General features: G+C 39.3%; 1 protein-coding gene across 5 annotated transcripts in view; it reads right to left on the reverse strand.

Moving 5' to 3' along the window:
* Positions 1-4,854: 4,854 nt before the first annotated feature.
* IFIH1 (interferon induced with helicase C domain 1) overlaps positions 4,855-22,531 on the reverse strand; it is a 50,969-nt gene continuing 33,292 nt past the window's right edge. For 3 of the 5 annotated variants that reach the window (XM_043525266.1, XM_007056641.4, XM_043525267.1), the window contains 10 exons: positions 19,406-19,623; positions 17,761-17,877; positions 17,045-17,168; positions 16,688-16,918; positions 14,239-14,495; positions 11,853-12,002; positions 10,524-10,685; positions 9,789-9,979; positions 7,720-7,813; positions 4,855-7,623 (listed from right to left, as the gene is read on the reverse strand). In XM_043525266.1, coding sequence (XP_043381201.1) covers positions 7,441-7,623; positions 7,720-7,813; positions 9,789-9,979; positions 10,524-10,685; positions 11,853-12,002; positions 14,239-14,495; positions 16,688-16,918; positions 17,045-17,168; positions 17,761-17,877; positions 19,406-19,623 — 1,727 coding nt within the window. In that variant the 3' untranslated portion in view covers positions 4,855-7,440. The remainder of the gene's footprint in view (positions 7,624-7,719; positions 7,814-9,788; positions 9,980-10,523; positions 10,686-11,852; positions 12,003-14,238; positions 14,496-16,687; positions 16,919-17,044; positions 17,169-17,760; positions 17,878-19,405; positions 19,624-22,531) is intronic. The other 2 variants (XR_006284881.1, XR_005227355.2) reach the window with 2 other exon arrangements.

Genomic DNA, 22,531 nt, shown 5'->3' on the forward strand with positions numbered 1-22,531 from the left:
TAACAAAAAGACCATGATCCCACATAAATGTGTATTTTTCTAATTCGGAGGTCTAACCATTGTAAGCATGTGTTGTAATAAGCAGAGAAGTCAAGCAGCAACTGTTGCAATATTAAGAGTAAAATCACAAGCCATAAAGATCTACTGACCCTTCCAATGTCTCTCTGCTGTTTCTTCCAGTACATTAGTCTCAACATTCCGTTCTTCAAAATGTTAGTCAGTGTCCAGGCATGTGATATCGGATACACTGAGTAACGATCACAGAGCTGCCTCTACTTTCCACATGTGCTAACCATACAGTACTAGTAAGAAAGAGGAGCATAGGAAAGATGGGTCAGAGAAGGAGGAAGCAAATGAGCAAAGGGGGGGGGGGGGGGGAAAAGACGAAAATTAGAAACAAAAACTGTTCTGAAAGCGAACAAAAACACTATCAGACGAAAATCTTGAGAGAAGCATGGAAAACAGTAATCTTTAGGTTTACAATAAGGAGATAGAAGCAGGAACATGGAAGAAGGAGAGTGTGACGGTCAGAGCTGGGTCATGGGCAGCCTGTGGGCACGGACTGAGCTGCTCAGTATGGGGTTGGGAAACAGATCAATCCAGGGCCAGGCCAGGTCACAAACACAAAGTCAGAGTCTGTTACCAAATTGAGAATGTGAGGTGAGAATCAGGGTTGGGACAGGCCAGGGCCTTGATCAGCAATAGTCTTAAGTCTTATACGGTAAACCCAGGATCAGGGTCAGGAAGTGAGCCTAGTCTGCGAGCTGCAAATCTTGGATCAAGGCAAGTCACAGCAAGTGGGATCTAAAGCAGAAGCACCCAGAAATGGCTTCCTGGTTTATATGTGGAGTGCCAGCCAATCAGGGAATCACAGATGGCTATTGCTCATGTTCCTTAGCGCAGGACTTCCTGCAGGACTTACCCCCTTAAAACTTCTTGGTGGCAACTGTTAGGCAAGAGATAAAAATTCAGTTAGCAGCTGAGGCAAAAACCCACGTAACTAACAAGCAGAAATACCAGAGGCCCAAGGACAATGGCAGCTGTAAACCCTTGATAACTTACAACAGACAAATGTGTGCCCAATAACTTGGCCTCTCAGTAAGAAAGAACAGTACAAACCCTCCACAACTCTCTGGATATCTGTGAACATTCACCCCCACCCCACCCCTTTGGCTAAAGGGTAGTCATAGATAATTGATGTAATCAGAATAGTTTCTATGAGTAAGTTCTGCTCCTGTCATTATTATGTTAAGTGTTCTCTCTTTCTCTGAAACAATGTTTGTCTCTGTAAGTACAAGATAAATGCAAATGGATTGATAAGAAATGGTATATAATTGGTCACTGTAACACCACACTTTTGAAGCTGTTTATCAGTCTTCCCAGTGCCATGAATAAACCTCTTCAGTATTGTCTGTACCTGCCTGATTCTTGGGGAAAAGAATCTCCTTGCTTCACACAACCCCGTCCGGATCCCTGAAGGCAACAAAGCAATAGTGTCTGCCTCAAATCCTACAAATTCTGTATCTCGGCCCATGGGCTCTTACATCAAAAGTTAGTAAAAACAAAAATAATGTTTTGCATGTTCAGACTGATGAGTAATACACAAAAAAGCAGCTTTGGAGATCTCAATACACAAGGCAAAACTCTCTCAGATCAACAGATCTGGACTCTACCATTCAGCTCTCCCTGCATATGCCATTAAGAGCTGTACATATTTAGGGAGAACACATATGAGTTGAATCAATGTAGATACCAAGGGAGAATTTTTTCCTTAGAATCACATTTTTGACATGCCATATGTACAGCTTTGGAGAAATGTTATATAAGCAAAATGTTACGTAAGCAGCCCTCCTTTGCTGAGAGAATCTAGGCCTTGCTCTTCCTTGCTGTACTAGGGCATGAGCAAAGGGGAACCTCACGCCATATGAGTGTAAGCAGAGTCAGGATGAGCTCCACCCTGACATCTGGTGGTGAGGTGTGGCAAGTTGTGGAAAAGAACTTCAGGGGCTGATCTCATTTGCATAGGCACACCCACCCCGCCTAGAATGAGGCCATAGCTGCCCAAATGGTCACTTTGCCTGCTGTGGGATCCCCAGTGTCTCTGTTATTGGGGCAGGAAGAATAAATTGTTATTACCCTGATTATGGGAATCAAGGACAGTGGAACTGTACTTGGCCTTTTGTTATGATGGAGGGACTCGCCATCCACTAAGTAGCACTCGCTAGGCAAGGGACCTGGGTTCCAAAATTCTGTGAATTGAGAGAGGAGACAGCTATTAATACTTGGTGGCATGGGCCCCTGGTGAGGGCCTTATATGCTAATTACACTTTCTCCTCTCTCCACTGTGGAATATCAGAGCTAATTTTGATTCCATTAGGAGTCTAATTACAGGCTGCTGAGCTGAATTCACTTTGGGCTAATGGTGCACCAGCACTGAGCCTCCCCTACTACAAGCTGAAATCACAAAACAGCTAAACTTACTAAGAGTTGAAATCACTGAGTGTTGTGTTAGGTAGTGGGGGAGCCTGAAGATATATGGTGGAGCAGTTTGCGGGACGGCGAGCAGAGCAGAGCATTGCAGTTTGTGGGACGGCGAGCAGAGCAGCTGGCAGAGCAGAGCAGTTTGTCGGATGCCTAGAGCAGCTCATGGGGCAGCTGGCAGAGCGGAGCCCCATGGAGGGGTGGGGCCATCAGCTTTGGACCATGTAAGGTGCCCCTTAGCTCCCCCCATCTCTACCCTGGTTGGGAGGTAAAACTCTGCAGATAAACTTTTGAACTCTGGGGCTGCCCTGACCAGGGACAGAGACTTTTTGGGTTGTTGGAATTTTGGGACTTTGGGTGATTTTTAGGTTGCTGGACTCAAGAACCAAAGGGAAAGGACACGCCCCAATTTGCTTGGGGTGGGTTTTTTGCTCATGGGTTGTGTTATGAATCCTGTTGGTGGTGTTTCCCCAACATAATGCCACATTGTTTCTCTCTGTTATTAAAAGGCTTTTTGCTACACCCAGACTATGTGCTTGCGAGAGGGGAAGTATTGCCTCTTGGAAGCGCCCAGTGGGGGTGGTATATATTTGTCCCAGGTCACTGGGTGGGGGCTCGAGCCGGTTTTGCATTGTGTTATTGGAATGGAACCCCTAGATACTGAACCCGGCCCTTGTTGCTGCCAACTCTGACAGGCAGAAGGGTTACATGAGCAACAACTTCAATGTAGTTTCTAGTCACTTAGGCCTGTTTGCTCCACCCCGTGGCAATTTCACATGCTCTGAGCCTAGGAGGTCGAACAGCTTCTAAAGCTTCTATAGTTACTGTAACATCCAGCTAAAATAAAAAGAACCTACTGACCCTGTCCCTTTAAGACATGCTGATAAGAAAGGTACTTAACTGACAGTAGAGTCACCATCCACCCAAGCCAGTCAGGTCCTAGTGGGTGGAGTTAGGAAATAGCGTGAACAGGAGGGAGAAGACAGCCAGTACCACTGGGAAATGCAGCAGCAGTGAAATCAAGGAAGGTGGTATCATTACTCTATATAGGGTGAGGTTCATATGAAACTTGGGGAGCCAAATCTCATTTGGAAGTGGAGAGGCTCATCAGCTTTGTAAACACAGGCCCCTTGAATTCGGTGCCCAAACCTGTGTATTTAGATGCCTAACTTTAGGTACCAACGTTTCAAAATGATGACTGTACACTTGTATCTCTCTCTTCACATTCAAAGTATATTACTGACATTATCTAATTACTCTTCACAACACCTATGCCAGTTAGGCAGGTAAAGTATTATCCCCATTTTACAGATGAAGAAACGGAGGCATAGAAGTGTGTTGTGTGCAGGACACCTGACCAAAAGTGGATGGAAAAATACAAAATACATCGGACCCTCACTAGAATGCGGGATTTGGGATCCATGCGCGGTACCGCGTTAATGCAGGGACCGCATTATAGTGGGGACCGTGTTAAAATGAATTCTCATTAAAGTAATTAAATTTGGGATCCATGGCTGCGACCACGTTATATGCGAATTTGCACTATATAGGTGCGTGTTCTAGCGAGGGTCCGGTGTACAACTAAAATCTAGTGCAGAAGGAAATCAATGGAAGCCTAACTTACAGTTAGCCCTTAACTGAACGATTGTGCACTCTTAAGAATCCACAAACGTAGCTAGACAAATTCTTAGTAATTAGACATGGTTTTTTCCTCTTCACATCTGTCAGTAAAATCAGAGCTTTAAGTGCAAAATACAATCAGGAGCCTTGTGTGGATTTGTCACTCTCCTGGAGGACTTTGGGACCATAAGGCAATAAATGGAGATAAAACTAGCAGATACAGATATGACAATTTAGTCCCATCTTTACAACTTTGCACTTCCTGGATGAGCAATATGAGTTTTACAACACCATATGTGAACAAATGCACTGGAGTGGAAATTGCCTATCCAATATGTGAACTGGAGCTTCAGTATTTGGTGTCATAGGTTATGCATGATATAAGGATGGCACACATGCTTAGTTGGCCATGATAGAACACCTACCAAGGGCCTTCCATAAATCACAAGTATGATGGCAAAGCATAGATTACTTACTCACCAGAAGCCAAAGATACATGTATGACATAGCCTCCATTCATTGCCACACATACATGTGTATTTGGGCTTGTAAAATGTGATCTCAGCCAGGGCAGAATAACCAACAGCTCCCAGTAGCACAAAGCTCTGAACTGGGATCAACTTCACCCTAACTGCTAACAATATTACAGTAAAACTACATAACATCTTTATTTCTAGGGATGTACGAGAGGCATTGGTTTGTAATATTTTTTAAAAGAAGGACAAAAGAGAATAATAAGGACATAAGGTTGTGTACTGAAATGAATAAAGCTTTTGTTTATAAACTGTATCATACTTTACACAATATGTAAGAGGAGGAATATCATTATAGATTAGATATATACCACGTAAAATTCAACCCCCATGTGCCATGTTCTATTTATCCTCCAGTATCCCACTGCCTTTTTTGTTAATAGTATCAATAAAGGACCTGTAAAGTACTGTCTCAGAACATTTGAATGGATATTAATCTGTTGGCCTTCACACTTTTGACGTCAGAAAGTTATTTCCATCCATGAAGTAGTAGTTTGTTGGGTTATTTATAGGTCTAAATTATTCAGTTACCCATGCCACAATTTATACAGTTTATGCACATTGTAATCTACAATCTTCCTGTAGTGGAAAACTTATAATCAGAATACACATTTATTTTTATAACCCTATTATTCATTTAAAAATGAGCAGCTATCACTTCAGATGAGCAGAACATCCAGTTTAATTGAAATATGGGAGAGAATGATTGAGGTGAAGTCAAATTCAGCATTTATCTTGAATAAAAAACTTGATGCTCAGTGAAACACAGCACCACTGTAGGCAGGTATTATTACATGCTATCTAAATGTTTTCATAAGAAATACCAGGATATTTCTCCATATCTATCATGAAATTTAGTTTAGTAGTATTTTTAAATATTAACATTTTAATGCACAATGAAATTAAAAGAGCAAATACTAAAATTGACTCCTGAGTCAATCAGCAGAGATTCCCATGAGTTATCTGAATGACTGAGGCCAGAATTTAAATAAAACAATATAGACCTCAGATGAGCCTATCAGAATAGACATTGACATATGTAAATTAAAATTTAACATTGTTCCATACCACAGTTTGTTGATATCTGTGTTAAGCTACTGTTTTCTGCCAGTCATAATTTATGTTACTGTTTTTTTTATGTAACAATTTAATTTAATATGCCTAAAGTGTGGTCAGAAGTCCTAACTCAACAGATTTGCTCCTTGTGGACACTGATTCTTTAATAACAAAAACAAGTTCATACTACTTTTTACTCCTGTTAGCAACATAAAGCTGGTATACATATGAGAGAGTGAGCTGGATTACTTTCTGTCTCGTGCATAAGCAAAAAGAATTTTTAGCTATGTTTCAACTGCAGGATCTTCACCTGGAGTTGCAGAACAATGCAGTTGCACCTCAGCTGCACTTTTGCAGATCTCATTTGGGTCAGGGTTACCAGCAATGATGCTCAAGCCAGAAAGAACACAGGTTTACTTTCAGAGATCCCAGGTTGAGTTTAAAAGGCTGACATTTAGGAAGACAAGACAAAACCCACACTTATTTTACTTGCAAGGTGAAAAAATATGTAATTGGTCAATGAGAAAAATATGGAACCACATGATGCCATTTTTGAAGTTACTTTTTAGAGCAGAGCTGCACTTTGAATTGCAAGGATGGATATCCTGGCCCTATTGAAGTCAATAGGAGTTTTGCCATCAACTTCAAATAGGACCAGGATTTCACACCAAATATTTAAAAAATATGTCATGAAGAGAAGCTTCAACAATTACTGCATATGAATGTCTATGCACTAATGGTGACAGGAAATAAGATGTATCACAGTTTACAGAGATTATTTATTAACTGGCTATGTTATTTTATCTCCAACATTTTACACAGTCTTCTCATGTTACTGCACAGGTAAAGTTTGTATTTGTCACTGAAGTTCTCAAATTTGAGAGGCTGGATATTTAAATAGGCTTAAATACAGTGATTTTTCAAACCATATTTTAATGGTAGTTTAGTTTTAGTCTGACTACGTAACACATTTGGAAGTCACCAGCTGATGGCATAAAGGAAGAGAAGCAGAGCATTCTGGGAGACAACACTAGGTAAATCTACTCCCCTCACTGGCCTCCTCTTTCAGAACATAGTGCAGAAGTGGAGACAGCAAGGTCATCTGTGCTTCTGAGTAGTAGCAATGTGAGCATGGGGAAGGACATGTGGAAAATGACCAGCTTAGACCGCTGCTAAGAGTTGGTGGCCCTCACCAACTCTTGCACTGGGATAATGCTTGCATACCCTGTACTCCACTTCCGCTGCTGTGTCACCAAAAACTGATTCCCAATCCCTGCTTTCTGCACATTTGAACTACAATCAAGTTATTTTTTTAAAAGTGTCTGTTGAGATAAGAGCCCCAAAATATCTGAAGAAAGTCTCAGCAAGCGAAAGGCACTCATTACAATAATAAAAAATGACAGTTGCAATTAAAAAAATATAAGGGAGACCTTGATAATTGATTGGATGCTGCTGTGTAGGTAAGAGTAGGTTTGTTCTGTGGACCCACACTAAGCCTGGCTCCACAAGGTCTTCTTTTTCCTCAACCCATCCCAAACCTGCATGCTGGAGCGTAAACAGCTGCCAGACAGCATAGTCCTCTCTCCTCTCCATGTCCTTCTTCTTCCCACACAGTAGTTTTACTGCATTCAAGGCCTTCCACAGTCTGCAGGATACAAAATTTGACCTTCTGTATGCAAAAGTGGAGTCTGATCATAGCAGTCAAAATAATGCTGAATATTTGCATTTCTTTACATTCTTGAACAAATTCTTAATCTTCATCACTGGAAACATAATGCTCTGCATAGTCAAAGACAGGGAACTTGATTGGCAGCTCTCCCCATTTTTTGAAAATTTTGTTTGAGGTTTTCTTATCCTTGAATACAACTACAAAATTTCTGATCTTTAAGCAAGGCAGGTCTACACCTCGGTGCACCATCATATTTCCCCAAGCCTGAAAAATGTAAGGAAGGTTATATTTCAGTTAAAATATTCAGTGTAATCAGACAGAAATATGTTGGCACAAAATAGAAAAAGGGAACACACTTACTTGCCCACAGTCTTTGCACATAATTTCACCATTTGTTTGGTAATCGGCATGTTTTTCTTGCAGTGTTTTATTTTCTCTTATGCTGTAAAGGTCCCTGAAAATGGACAGGAAAGATTAATCAGATTGCATTATCCTTTTTACAGCAGAGATGGCCTTAAATAGAGTACACTGAGACCATAACTGCTGAAGTAAGATGTGGGCGTAAAATGGCCATAAACTCTGTCTGACCCTTGTGTGTGTACAAGACAATGCAAGGGCAAGACAATGACAACTGCACTCTGTATGCACCTCTGAGTGTAGAAGCTACTCTCTAAAAGAAAAGGAGTACTTGTGGCACCATAGAGACTAACCAATTTATCTGAGCATAAGCTTTTGTGAGCTACAGCTCACTTCATTGGATGAAGTGAGCTGTAGCTCACGAAAGCTTATGCTCAGATAAATTGGTTAGTCTCTATGGTGCCACAAGTACTCCTTTTCTTTTTGCGAATACAGACTAACACGGCTGTTACTCTGAAAGCTACTCTCTAGTAGCTCCTACTTAGGAGATGGGGAGAAATGGTGACATAACTGACCCTCCCTTCTCTACTCACTGGCTATCAGAGCTCACCCTCCTTAGAAAGGAGAGCATGCTGCACCCTCAGACGTGGTGGTGCAGCTGGCTCACTCTGTGTGCCATGGAGCTTTGGGAGAAATAGTGTGTGGGAGTGGGTGGTTCTGCTTCTGTATTTCCTCTCAATGTGGAGCTGTGCCTGGTTCTGAAAATACAAAGCTACAGAGTGCATGTACTTCATTCTGCTAGTTATTCTACTGAATGCTTGATGTTTGGAGTTCCTCGGCTATGTGAAAGTGTTAAAAGAATTACTAATCTAGTGCTTGGGTAGGCAGCTGCCAACACTATGCTAACAAGGTTGGTATGCTGCTTACTGAGCCCTTTATGGGGACTCCTTATCGTTTTGCTACCATAGAAACTAATATTTACAGCTGCTGCTCAACTTTTCTCTAACTCCCCATTTTCACCTTCTCATAAACATTCTCAAACGTTCTCCTAGACTGAAACCTTCAGCAAGTGGTCTCAACCAAAAGAAACTTTTGGGGGAATGCTCAAGGGTCGGGAGGAGTCTGATATATAGCTAGTTCACAGCGAAAAATAATTGATTGATTGGCAAATTGGAAATAAAACACACTCCCACGCTCCACTGTAAGCAAGTACAATTTCTTTTGTGCAGCAAGACATTTCTAACAGTATTTCAGTTACATTATGATTAGTGGGTGAAATTTACCCCAACACACACCACATACACATGCAACAGCCTAGGATTACTGTTCCTCACCCAGCACTAAAGGTTTAAGCAGGGTTTGACTAGCGTATAGGGCCTTGTGTAGGCCCCTTTATATTGGGTTAGTTTCCCCTTATGGTATTACGGAGCTCAGCAACTACAGTGTTACAGCTATAGTTATATATCTGCATAGTACCATGGCTATTTTATTGTCTTCAATCTGTAAAGCCATGATGTTTAAAACGGACTGCAAAAATAACTGCACAACTCCCGAGGGCCACACGGTCTTTTTCCCTCTATTTTTTCACTTTTCTATCTCTTGAAGATGCACAGAAGTTAAAAATTAGCTTAACATTAAAGTTGCAAGTTTAATATAAAAAAACCTGCTAAACAGAAAACAAAAGGAAATATAAACAGCCTGTATGGCAGTTTGCAACATTGCACATCCTTAGCATTTTTGGTTACTGGTTGGATTGTTAATTACATGCAGTCTATACAAAGTGAATTAGTCAATATTGCAACTGGAACCTAATCTTTTTCATTTATTGATATTTCATCCTCTATTCAGCTTAGGGCCACCATGCCCTACCACCTCCTCAGCTGCACCAAAACCTTACATAGCTGAGGACTGAGTCCTCCATTTCTTACTAGCCAGAATTTGGTTGACATATCCCCCCAAATACTTTGATATTTTATTTTATAGCAGCCACAATGTTAAGGGATCTTTGCAGACATACTGACAGTAAAACAGGTTCCTTCCTCAAAGAGAACAAGTAGTTAGGTAACACTTACAGGAACTCCTTTTTCACATTGACATGATGCATGTTTTCTATAACTTGTATGTCTTCCCCAGAACATTTCAGTTTGTGGCAATTTTTGCAAAGGAAAGTTATTAGTGATGGATTTTCCTTGTAAGTCTTAAGCTGATCTCTCTTTGCCTTCATTTTTTTTTCCATTATACTTTGCATCTGAAAACCCTGAATCTAGAAGCAGAAAAACAACAACACTGTCATATTCTGCTGAAGCTACAACAGCAGAGCTATGGAATGGAAAGATTTATTTCCAAGTTTACTTCCAAAATTCCAGACACTTGCAATGAATACAGATTCTGTGAAATGGAAACAGTTAAAAGGACACAGTCAACTTTAAAATCACTCTTTTGCCCAACAATTTATGTCTGGCTCTTCTTGTTACAAGTAACTCCTAAAATGACTGTCACAGAGATTTGAGAACAGTATTTTTCTCCAAATTTTCAGTTACTTTACTTTGTTCAGAGTCAGTTACACCTAGTTTATGTGTGTTTTTCTAACATCATAAACAGGAAAGAGAAAATGTTCTTTTAAAAACAGGTAAATGTGACTGTAAAACAATAAATATTGGCATGAGGAATTGGGGGCAACTGTAGTACCAGACACTACATTTAACGTTTTTTTTTAAATAAGATTTTGTGTTGACCGCGTTCCTTTCAGTCTTCGAGAAACAGACCTGTTTCTCTTTATAAGACAAAGTAGGAGTCAGAGGCAATACCTTATTTAAATATTCCTCCTGTCTCATCCTTTGGACACGTTGAATAGCTTTATACATCATTTTCTCACGAAATATATTAACATTTTCACGTTCAACAGCTCCCGATCCACCTGATGCCACCAGTACATAGGTGCTCTCATCAGCTCGAGCTCGGCCCCGGGCCTGCAGTTTGCAAGAAATATGGCTTAGAAATTCTGCACAGCCCTTCGCACGGCCATATTCATGTAACTAAAGATGTTCAGTGTTTCTTACTTGAAGTTAAGAGAATAAGAATCCCTGTGCAGTATATTTGCAGTTAAAGATTATTCATCTGGCTCTTGGATAAACAGCATTCTAATACCCTGGGCTGCTTCTGTAGTGCCATTAAAGATAAAACACCTAGCATGTGGGTGTTAAGGAGATACGGTGCTAAAGGGATCATGAGACAAAAGCTTAGAGCCCGAAAAAACCCCAAGAAGTGCTGCACACACAAACCCCATATTAGTTCACACATAAAATTCTAGCATTGACACAGTGGCATTTTGGGATGCAAGTGTTCCTTTGCATGTGTTATTTACCATAGCAAATGCCTTCACAATACTATATTCTGTTCATTGCTTGGATTGTAAACTTTTCTGAGCATGGGTGTCTTTTGTTATCTATTTGTACTGTGTCTAGCACACCGGGGCTGGGGCCTCCAGGTTCCGATGCAATACAAATAAATAATATTGTCAGTGAATGATTTGGAATTTTTTTCACTAAAAATCCTTTGTCATTTATCTTTGCGGGGGGGGGGGGGGGGGGAGAGTTAGTAAATGAAGCTCATTAAATCAACAGAAGCAGGGGGAACACTTCTCCTTCTGGAGCTCCTTCTCCAATATGGTACAAGGGAGCAAAGGCCAGCCCTTCACATTTTCTCTGCCCATCCTCCCTCCTATCTTCAGGAAGGGCCACCACAGATCTTAAATATTGTGAAGAGCTTTGAGCAGGCACTTCGCACCTGGGTGAATGTCACATTGTGCACAGACAGTGAGTGATGCATGGAAATGGCCTTAGTATAAAACTGTGTAGAACACCTCTCTAAGCACCTTCCCCTTAGTCCACAAGGGTCCCAAGATTTGCTCCAAATAGGATATGTACAATTCTAAAAATCATCATCTGAAAACAACTGTCAGAGAGCGCATAGCTCCTGTGTATCACCTCCAATCTTCCTCTTCAGACAAAAAAGTTGTTTTGTTTTTTAGACACGACAATGAGAAATGCTGACCTTATTTAAAACCACAACAAAAACACACCCCAAAATACAAACCATATTAAAAAAAAAAAGACTCATGTTGTAAACTGACATACCTGCACCATAGCTATTTCATTGGTGACAAGACCATAGCGGATAACTATGTTACACTCTTTGATATCCAGGCCTTCTTCAGCCACAGTAGTAGCAATAAGTAGGTTGACTTTCCCAGCACGAAATTTACTGATGATTTCCCTTTGTTCATTCTGTAAAAAACAATTCCATGAATTCGATTCAATATATTAACTTTCAGTGTTAACTTCCAGAACGTAAAACTAGTCACCCTTTCCTTTCTTTAAAAAGTTCAGTGAATTATGGCCAAAGTTTGAAAACTTGGGCACTTAATATTAGGAGCCATATTTATGCATTTCTAAGGGAGATAAGAAACTACACCACTGATTTAAATGGGTACTGTAGATGCACAGTTTGAAAAAAAAATCAGGTCACTTTTATTTAAGCACCTAATATTAAGTGCCCAAATGTGGAAAATTTCACCCTATAATGCTAGTGAACTAGGAGGTGTCAGAGGGGTTGGACAATACCGGTTCTTTTTCTGTCATTAACAGCAGCACTGATAGAAAAAAACATAAGGTCCTGATTTTCAGAGGTGCTGTGAACATCTGCCACCATCGCTGATTTCAACTGGAGTGATGGGGCTCAGCACCTCCATAATCAGGCCCAAAAGGCTTTTTAAATTTCCCTATCAGAATTATAACATTTTAATGTAAAATTTTCCTCTTTAGATAAACAGCATAGTGACTTGGCAATGAAAACACTGGAGCACTGATCAGGCTTTTAGAACAAAACAATCTTGTGTACAGGGACATGTGACATCTTTTGAAATCTTTCTACATGCTCTGTCCAACTTTAGAATCTAGAGGCTTTCAAAGAAAAGCTCTGTTTGCTCTTTTATCATTATACCATATTGAAAAAATCTTCATATAAACCAGAATCATGTCTCTGAGGGAACAATTCCTAACATATTTTTAAACTGAGAAACCCTGATGTAAATTGGTTCTGTCTAGCATGTAAACCACACTTTTTTTCTAAAGTGCTGAAATGACAGTCTCATTGGGAGCTAGAACAGGAATACAAGGGGAAAATTTAGGCAATTAGAACATTCATTTTTGAAATCTGAATAATTTTTGGCTGCAGAAAGTCACAAAGAAAGCACAGTCAACAAACAGAATAGCACGAAGTAAACCAAACTGAGTGATTCATTGTGAATAATATTCATTGTGAATTTTGGCAATTTCTCATTCAATAATTATCCAGACATGGTGTGAAGCATATGGGCCTATGCAAATTAAGTAAACAGCAATACAAGGAACAGACAGAGGTCAATAACATTACAACTCTTTTGTTTTCAATTTAATACTAAATATGACAATAGGTATTATTTTTGTCTCTTAAAATACAATTTTAAAGAATAAATTGTATCTTACAAAAATTAGTTTAATATCCCACTTTAGTGCCAGAATATATATATATATAAAGGGCCCAGGTCTGTCCTTCCCAGGCTGCCCCACTGAACTCAAGGGTATGTACAGATGTAACAAATGACAGAAGTCAGTTCATTGATGTCAGTGGGCTTGTACTGAGTGTCAGCCAAGTGGAATTCTGCCCATTATTTGAAATCTACCTTACTTACCGTGAGCCCAATCCTTTGAAAACAATTGGGGATAGTTCTCATTGCTGTGAGTAGCACCATTAAGTGCTGCTCTTGGTGGTGTTTGCAGTAGGGACCCTTAACAGAGTTCTGGGTTCTTCCATGAATTCCCAACAATCCCTGCTCGTTTGGCCTTTGTAAGATCATCTCTTCTAGGGGAACCTTGGGCCTTGTCTTCACTGACACAAAGGTGTTTTGTTATGAGATAACTAATGCATGATAGAATTTTAGAGTGAGTTAATTAAGAGGAGACCAGGCACTTGGAATTTACACCAGGAGATAGCAAGATCAGCACTATACCTTCTGCCGTCCTTGGCTACAGCACCTTGTCTCCACTATATTTGTACTGCATGATAGCTAATGGAGTGTTAGTTGTAACATGGTAACAACACCCCTTTTTTGTCAGTGAAGACAGCTCAGAATTCTGATCTCAGGACTCAGCTGATAAGTGAGGGAGGGGTGGCCAAATTTTCAACAAATGTATTTTAAAATATGAATAGACTTTGTACTTATGTAATGCTTTTCAACTAAGCCTCTCAAAGTGCTTTACAAAAGGTAGCTATGAGTGCTCCCACTCTTCAGATGGAGAAATGAGTCACAAAGCAGGTAGGTGATCTGAACAAGATCGCACAAAGTCAGACACAGATGCAGGACTAGAATTCAGGTCTCCTGACTCCCAGTCCTCTGCTCTAACAATTAAGACAAGCTGCCTCCTTTAAATGTAAACACATTTTTAACACCACTCCAATAATTACATTTTCTGTTCTAGTTACCTGAGTCATGGGTTTAAATTCACTGTTATGACCAGCTCCAATAAGGTAGTGAGCTTTAATTCCTGCTTCTTCAAATTTTGTGTTGTCCTTAATCCACTGAAAAAGGGCAAATGCACTTTGCCGAGTCTTTGTGAAGATAATTCCCCTAGCTTCATCAGTCTTTGTGAACTCCTCCATTAAGGTGTTTCGCAACTGTGTCAGCTTCTCATTTTCATATTCTGGCTTTCCAGCCAACTCTTTCAGCTGCTTCTTTTTTGCTGTAAAAATAAATATAAAATGAACAAGATGGGATCATGTAAATAAACGCTTTAGAAAAGTCAAAAAGCAGAGAGAGTTTATATTTCTCCCATTCAAGCTAATTCACACCACAGTATGAAGGGCTGGGACACAGCAATTTACCTTACAAACTACTTTATGTTACAACATTTTTTGGGTGTCAAGTATAAACAACACTTTAGCCCTTGTACTAATCTACCAAACAGCTTGAGAAGTGTTGGCAGGCTTTATGTTAAAAATCCCTACATCAAGACACACGGGACCTTACAACTGGAGTGCATTTGTGGGGTGGTGGCTTTGAGAGGACAGAGGCCATGCCCACTGAGGCACTCTTGTAAGGATGCCCTGCACGGACAATTTCCATTGCATGTACGAAGCGTGAGGTTTGGCTTATTGTCTGAAAAAAACATTATGCGTTCAGTGCCTTACAGAGGAATGCAAAGTATGTTAGGTACAGTTTCAGCTGAATGGCCTTAGACTTGTCATTACACGATATGTTTGCCATAGCATGGGAGGAGCGTATAGTGAATTCCATCACACATAATGTGCTTCTTTGAGGGAATGAGACTTATTAATACTGTCTTAGAATGTAATCAAATATTGGAGGTATGACAAGTTTCTTTTGTCCCTCTAATTAGTTAAAACCATTACACAGTGAAATCTACAGTAAGGACCACCTCCCATAGGCAACCCCCTGTCTTAAACAACAGAGAAAAAATTAATGTAAACATAAATTTCATTCCCAGTGTCACTAATGCCACCTTCCGTAATAAAATGGAATAGATATTTAATTTACTGTTCCCTCGTTAGGCTCTTTGAATTTCATTCACTTTTGGCAATGAAAAATAGGCTAGTCTACTAAGTTTTACTTTCTGAGCCGTTTAACTTTCTAGTTCTCAGATATTAACCCGATGTTGACATGTTCAGGCTGCAAACATTTGAAGGGATTTCCTTTAAATATAACCCTTCCTCCATTGGAAGTTTAAAAAAATATATATCAAACATTTCTACTGTGACTGTTGTGCCTATTATCTCTTTGAGGCTTATCTACAATAATGTTTGTTATCTATATTCTGTAAGGACCAGGCATATTTTAGATGCTATTAAACATTTTACAATAAATATTTATAAGTTTGGCTTTGCAGCGTGGTTTCACAAAACGTAAATTTTGCGACCTAATTTGACAGGGCCCTTTCTCTGTAGAATATCCCCCAGGTTTCCAGTACACTATATGTTTAGTAAAAAGCCATTTCTATTAGGAAGCTATTTTTCCTGGCTTTCTATGATGTGTGCATATGTGGTGGTGGAGGCACAGAGGGTTTGTATTTATAGCAACAAAGAACACAACACAACACAACACACACTTCTAAATTCTAGAAGGCAACTAGGATTTGGTCCAAATTTTCAGTTGGTCTGATCCTGTTCCCAGTGAGGTCTATGGTAATTATATTAACAATAATCAGAACTTTCTCCTCTGAATGAAAAGTAAAAATATGGTGTGTGGTTTTTTTTGGCACAATGGTTTGAATTCAAAGAGCCATAACTAATCAGAAGCATAGCGTGCCTTATTTATTGCACTAAAAAATGTTAGTCTAGCTGCAACAGGCCGAGACTACCAAACAACTAGCCACATGACAGAACCACCCCTACAATTAGCAATCACTGTTGTTCTTGTTGGCAGCCTGAGAAGAAGGGCAGAGGATTTAATGATTATGGATGAAGAACCTCGCATAGCCCATCAAACCACCATCTGACAGCAATAAGTTTCAGTCATCAACCTAGACTGGATTCACACCAGTGACCTAGACATGAGAGACTATGTTTCACAATTATCAATCCCCAGAAACTTCAAGTACCTGACAGACTCTGGTTGATATGCAGTAAATGATCTCCTGAGCTTGTATTAGAAATATGCAAAATCTTGAATATGAGAATATATTTTCGTATAACGGACTATACCATTAGACATGAAAATATCATATGATGCTGACAGGGTGTTTAATATATTTTATACAGTATACTGTGACATACAAACCCTATAGCACTGAATCCCATAAAAGTGTCTATGAACTAATAAGTACCCATGCAAATCACATATTACGTCAGCAGTGTATACTAGTCAGCTGCATGGATTTCAGATTTTACTAAGTATCACCGTATATTGCATGCTCACCATAAAATAACTTTATCAGGAACTTATCTGTTTCATCTAGTTTTGATGCTACTGGTTCATCAGCATCGTCTTCATTTACTGTTGTTTTCTTGCTTTTCTCCTCCTTATAGAAGTTATTGAGGTGGTTGTATGCATCGATCATTCGGATAGTGTCATTAATTTGCAGGGCATCATTATATTTCTTTAAATGCTCTGCGCAAGCACGTTCTTTACGGTTTTCTTGTTTTGCAGCTAAAAACAGAACATATATATACACATCTGTATCTGTGTCTGTTTGTATGGCTGCACACACAGATGGTTAAAACACCCCTCAAAGTCCAAAATCATGATGCATTTATGTTAAAGTATTTTTAATACCTTTTTTCTCCTCTTTAACTGCCCACTGTTCATAGGGCTGAGTTCCAAATTCAAATGTTGGGTTGAAGTGACAATAATTTTGAATCTCTGTCATGATTTCTGTAATTTTCTCTCTAAAGGGATCCTAAAAGCACATGGATAAAAAGTAATTAAACTTACAATCGTTATTCTGTCAGCAACAAAAACGGACTGACCTTTTCAGTTTAATATTGTCTACAGGAAATTCCTAAAACAAAAATTTGTTTCAGAAAACAATTAAGATTGCTGAAGGTACTTGCTTATCTAAACACTTAAAGCCAAGGAAATGAATAGCTAAGGACATCATAAATATTATACTGTTCACATAATACATTTCTAATGAGTATAAAGTAATGCAAGTTTCCTCAAAACACAACTTTAACTATGACCCAAAATTAATACTCTTCTTTCTGTTATCTCAAAAATATAAGAGCAACCAAAGCCCTTTTGAAAAGGAAAGAAAAATTTTACATTAAACTTGACATTCATCTACAGAAATACAGTGTGTCATTAATTTCAACATATATAAATTTTGTTTCTTTTTGCAAAGAGTTCATTTATTGTTGGATGAGTAGAAATACTGTGGATCACTATCAACCTACAGGGCAATAATATTGACCTAAAAAACCTTGACTCTTAACCTTTATCAATACCTCTTTAAAGATGAACGTACTTAAACAAAAAACAAAACATCATACCCTTCTTTTGTCATCTGCAATCACAAACTTCTTATGTGGTTCCTTCACCTGATCTTTCAGCTGGGGGACATGTTCTTCAACAGTCATGAGTCTATATGCATCAAGATTAGCACAAATCTGGAAGGAGAAAGATTTTTGTTTTACTTTTCATATATTTTATGAGTTATTCTACATAAACAATTGGATGAGTATACTGTGCCTTCTTTATTTATATACATGTTTTAACATGGTATCTGATCTAATTTAAGTTCTTCCTTAAAAAGACAGTGTGCACATCCTATGTATCCTATACAGTTGTGCAAAATGTAAAGATATGTGGGAAAAGCATCTGAGATAAGCTAATTGAACCACACCGTAAATCGAAGATGAGCCTTCCTGTACAGAGAAAACAAACAAAAAGCAAACAAATGTAACTATCAGCTTAGATCGCAAAATGGGCATTTGAGATGAGAAAAAAAAAAGTACGTCAAGATTTAGACATGAAAAATCAAGATCAAAAAGACTTTGGATACACGTAGGATAATAAAGTGAAATATAGGAAATTGGGTTTCAGAGTGTAATTATAAAAGACACAGCTGGACCTGGACCTTTTTGGAACATGAAACATGTAGACATTTGCCTGTTAACTGCACAGACAGAGATTTTTTTCACTTTTGAGGTTTTCAGTAAGAAAATACTTTCTCTCTATTATATTAATCTCAGTGACGATAAATGGAAACATTTATATCTTCATGAATGTAGAAAACAAAGGACAAATGACATCAGCAGTAGCAATCTATTTGCAAGAGTCTAGAAATCTGAATTGCAATATTTCTTCAACAAAAATTAAACCAAAAACAAACATCCTATTTACTAAGTTTTCAATACAGATGATGAATATAGTTTTTTCTGGTTTTCTCCAAGATATCAAGTGGATGTATTTTTAAAAAGTACCTCATAATTCTTCCTACTCTAACTGGCTGAGACAACACAGCTGCTTCTTATAGGGTATGTCTATTCAACAGTAATTGGCTCGCCTAGATATTGCAGTCAGGCATTGGGCAAAATTCTGCTTTTTGTTTCACCAATATAATTCCAATGGAGTCCATTTAAAATAGAGTTACACAGGATTTACAGATGTGTAAATAAGAGCAGAAGTTGGCCATTGTCTCCAGAATCATCTTATGCAAATTACCCATTCTTCCTACCTAATTAGAAGTTCTAATTGTTAGAAATTTACACCTTTGCTTGCTTATTGTTCTATTCACATAACAATTTCTGCCTGTTTAAGTATTACTGGATTGTTTCCCACCTTCTTCAACCCACACAAATGTATGCCTCAGCAGCTCTAAAAAACACATCTAATAAACAACATGTTCCTACAGGACATGACAGTACTTTCCAATTTTCAGAGCACTGATAGGATTTGTAGGTTTCTAATAATAAAGTGAAGCCAATCCTATCTATTTACCAGATCCTGCAAATCCTTACTCAGGCAAATGATTTCACTAACTTCAAAGGGACAACTTACTTATGAGGTTTACAGAATCAGGCCTATGTACTCACCAAAAATTAGGGGATTCATTTAGAGCAAAATACTGACTTCAATAGGAATTTTGCTTGAATAATAGTCTCTTGGTGATTTGCAGCTTTAAGGGCTACTTACTTTCAGAATATGTTCTTCAGCTTTCTGAGGAGTTCTTGCCCCTCCCACGCCAGGTGAAGCAGTTAGTCCCAGGATCTGAGGCTGTGGAATCAGGGGTTTGTTTTCTTTTCTGAATTTATTGTTTTTCATCTTTTCTTTTAAATAACGTCGCATTATATTGTTATAAACGCCTTCCTTCTGGGTGTGATGACATTCATCAATAATAATGAGAGAAAAGTCTGGAAAACACATCCAGTACAAAATGATTAAGATTTCCTTTGAATGCAGTACTGGAGTAAATCAATCCTCTTACAGCAAAGGATACCATGCCACTAATGAAAAGGGACCCTGTCAATCTGTTTGGGATCTAAAATATATCTGCTTTAAAAGAAAGTAAATTTCATGCAATATCCCTGGAGGGTTGTGTTTATGTATTTATTGCAAAGTGCTTTGAAATCTGTTTGAAACAGCACTATTAAAGTGCAAAGTATTTTTTTTACATTATATAAACTGCCTTTTGTTGTTGCAAGAATGAACCCCAGAAACACACTTTTTTAACCATGTGTTCAACAAACTGTGCTTTATTATTTATTTATGGGAGCACCTATGATGTGTTAAATGCTTTCCAGACATTCAGGAATGGATGGCCTTGCCCAAGGAGCTCACAGTCCAAGTAGACAGAGGTTTTTTCCCTTTAAAAAAAAAAAAAAGAGGGGGAGGAGGGAAAGCTATATACAGAAGAGATACACTGGAAAGAATACAGAAATGTTAAGTTACTGTATCGTCACCAGTGTCTTGTAATTGGGGAAACTGAGGATAATTAGATATTGTTTGCTTGTTTTTCAAGACCAGAGGTGGCTGGAAGACCCTGTTCCAGAGACTTTGGAATAAAAAAAGGCAGGGACCAGAAGCCCTGTAATGTAGGGTGGGGCAGGGCTCCTTTCTCTCCCAGGAAATCGGGGGGAAGCTCTCTGAAGAAGGGCAGTAAATGTGCTGCCTTCTCCTTCAGAACAGAGAATGCACCACCATGGAGAAGGAAGCCAGACCCGAATGCTGAGCTCCCACTAGGAAGTACATGATCGGCAGCTCCAAGAAAAACAGTCTGGGGCAGGGTAAAAGTTTCACCTGTGGCAGAATAACTGGAGAGGAGCATGAACTTTTGTGTTGCTGTAATGAACTTTATATTTGAGACAATGAAGACCATTTGAACTGCTTTTGGCTATTAACTCAGCCCCAGGAAGGGGTTGGTGGAAGTCCTGAGAAAGGCTGTGGGGAGATCCACAGGGGACCCAAAAGAGAGGAAACAGAGTGAAGGTGCTGCAGAAGCACCCCTGGCCAAGAAGGGGTGCTCCGTAACTGGCAATGCTGCTACAAAAATGCAGAGCAGAAGCATGAAGTACTCTACTGTTAGAAAAGGGACTGTGTCAAGGATGCTCTGTACTATTTTAAAATCACAGGGTGGCAATCACAGACATAAAACATCTCCCTGTTCTATTTGCATATGCAGGCAGTGGAGTGAAATTTAAGACTTCTGTTTAAAAAGATCATGAGAAAATATGAGGAGCAAGGGAGGAGATGTGGAGAATGAACAACGGGCACTTTACCTTAGGAAAGGAGATTAGCTTTGTGCTACATATTCACTGAGGAGATCTGTATGTCCTCACACAGTGCCCCAGTAGGTCAGAATGGGCTCGTGCACAGCCCATTCTGCTTTGTCCCTAAGTATTGCAGGACTATTGCTATAGTACCAGCAGGTTCTCAGAGTCTCCTGAATTGGATTCTTATAATACCTATTTTGCCCTTCCACTTGGAACCTGTATATTTTGGAGGACATTACTGTTGTTATTCAGAGGGGCCTAGCCTACCAGAATAGGTGCATTTCTCCTATGGAAATGGGGCACATGATTTGGAGACTACATGCATTGGATCATATTAAAGAAGTTCTGTATTAAAATCACAAATGAGTTTGATTCCCCATAGTTTAAATTCCAGGGTATTACTAATTAAGAGGTCTCTTGGTTTTTGGTACTGTTTCTCTCCCTCTATGTGTGAAACTTGCAAGCTGCTAATTGCGTTAGTACATTCTAAGACAGAGTCTGTTCTCAAAGCAATTCACACAGAGAGAGACTCAAAGCAATACTCTGTAACAACAGAAACAGCACCCAGAGACTCCCCGCCCTTTTGTTGTATTAACAATTGTGATTAAAATAGAGATAGAGGATGTATGTGGATGGATGCTTGGTGTGGATAATAACTGAATGATCAGGGAGGTGCCAGCCTAAGAATCCAGTGTCCATCGGCTGAAGAAGGCGTCAAGTGGAAATAACGAGAGGACCCCCCCAGAGGGCAGACTGGAATCCACCCAACAGCCTCAAGAATGGGAGAACCAAAGAACAAGATAACATCTAGCAGCACGGAGCCATCAGGAATGTGCTATCTGCTGATTGATTCAGCAACAGCATGATGAAGCAATTCCCATAGACTGGCATAGGAAGAAATTTCTATAAAAATGGACTCTAGAAAGTGAGAACTTTGGGGTCTGATTCTGCAAACCAACTTCCAGGAGCATCAGATGAGCATCTGACAAGGCCCTGCTCCCTCCTCATGTCCAGGCCACCTGGCCAGTGGCTTGGCATGAGCAACTCTAAGGCTGGTAACTATGATAACAACCTTGCAGAACCTGTATGTGTGTGTGTATGAATAAATGTGTGAATAAATATGAGATTGAATGAAATGTTATAGCTATAACTAACTGCTTACTATGATTCTTTCTGTATTCACAATAAATGTGGTATTTTGCCTTTTTCCCTTTAATAAGATCCTGCTGGTTTTTATTTTATTGGTCTAACACATGTGGCAGGATCCACAGCTTGGGTGAAATCGTGGCCCTACTAAAGTCAATAGAGTCAGGCCCTTGCTATACCTCCATGGCTGGTCTATTGCTGGGAAATAGGAGAATTCCTTCCCATTCCCCACACAGATCCATCTATTAATTTGGGCAAGTAGCTTAACTTCTGTGGACCTTTGTTTCTCCAACAATGGGATATTGTTATAGTTGCCCACCTCACAGAATTGTGATGTGGAGCAATCCCATTTCTCTGTGTGTGTGTGTGTGTATATGTGTGTGTGTGTGTGTGTGTGTGTAAA

This window comes from Chelonia mydas, chromosome 11 (genome assembly GCF_015237465.2).
Source record: "Chelonia mydas isolate rCheMyd1 chromosome 11, rCheMyd1.pri.v2, whole genome shotgun sequence".
NCBI classification, from domain to species: Eukaryota; Metazoa; Chordata; order Testudines; family Cheloniidae; genus Chelonia; species Chelonia mydas.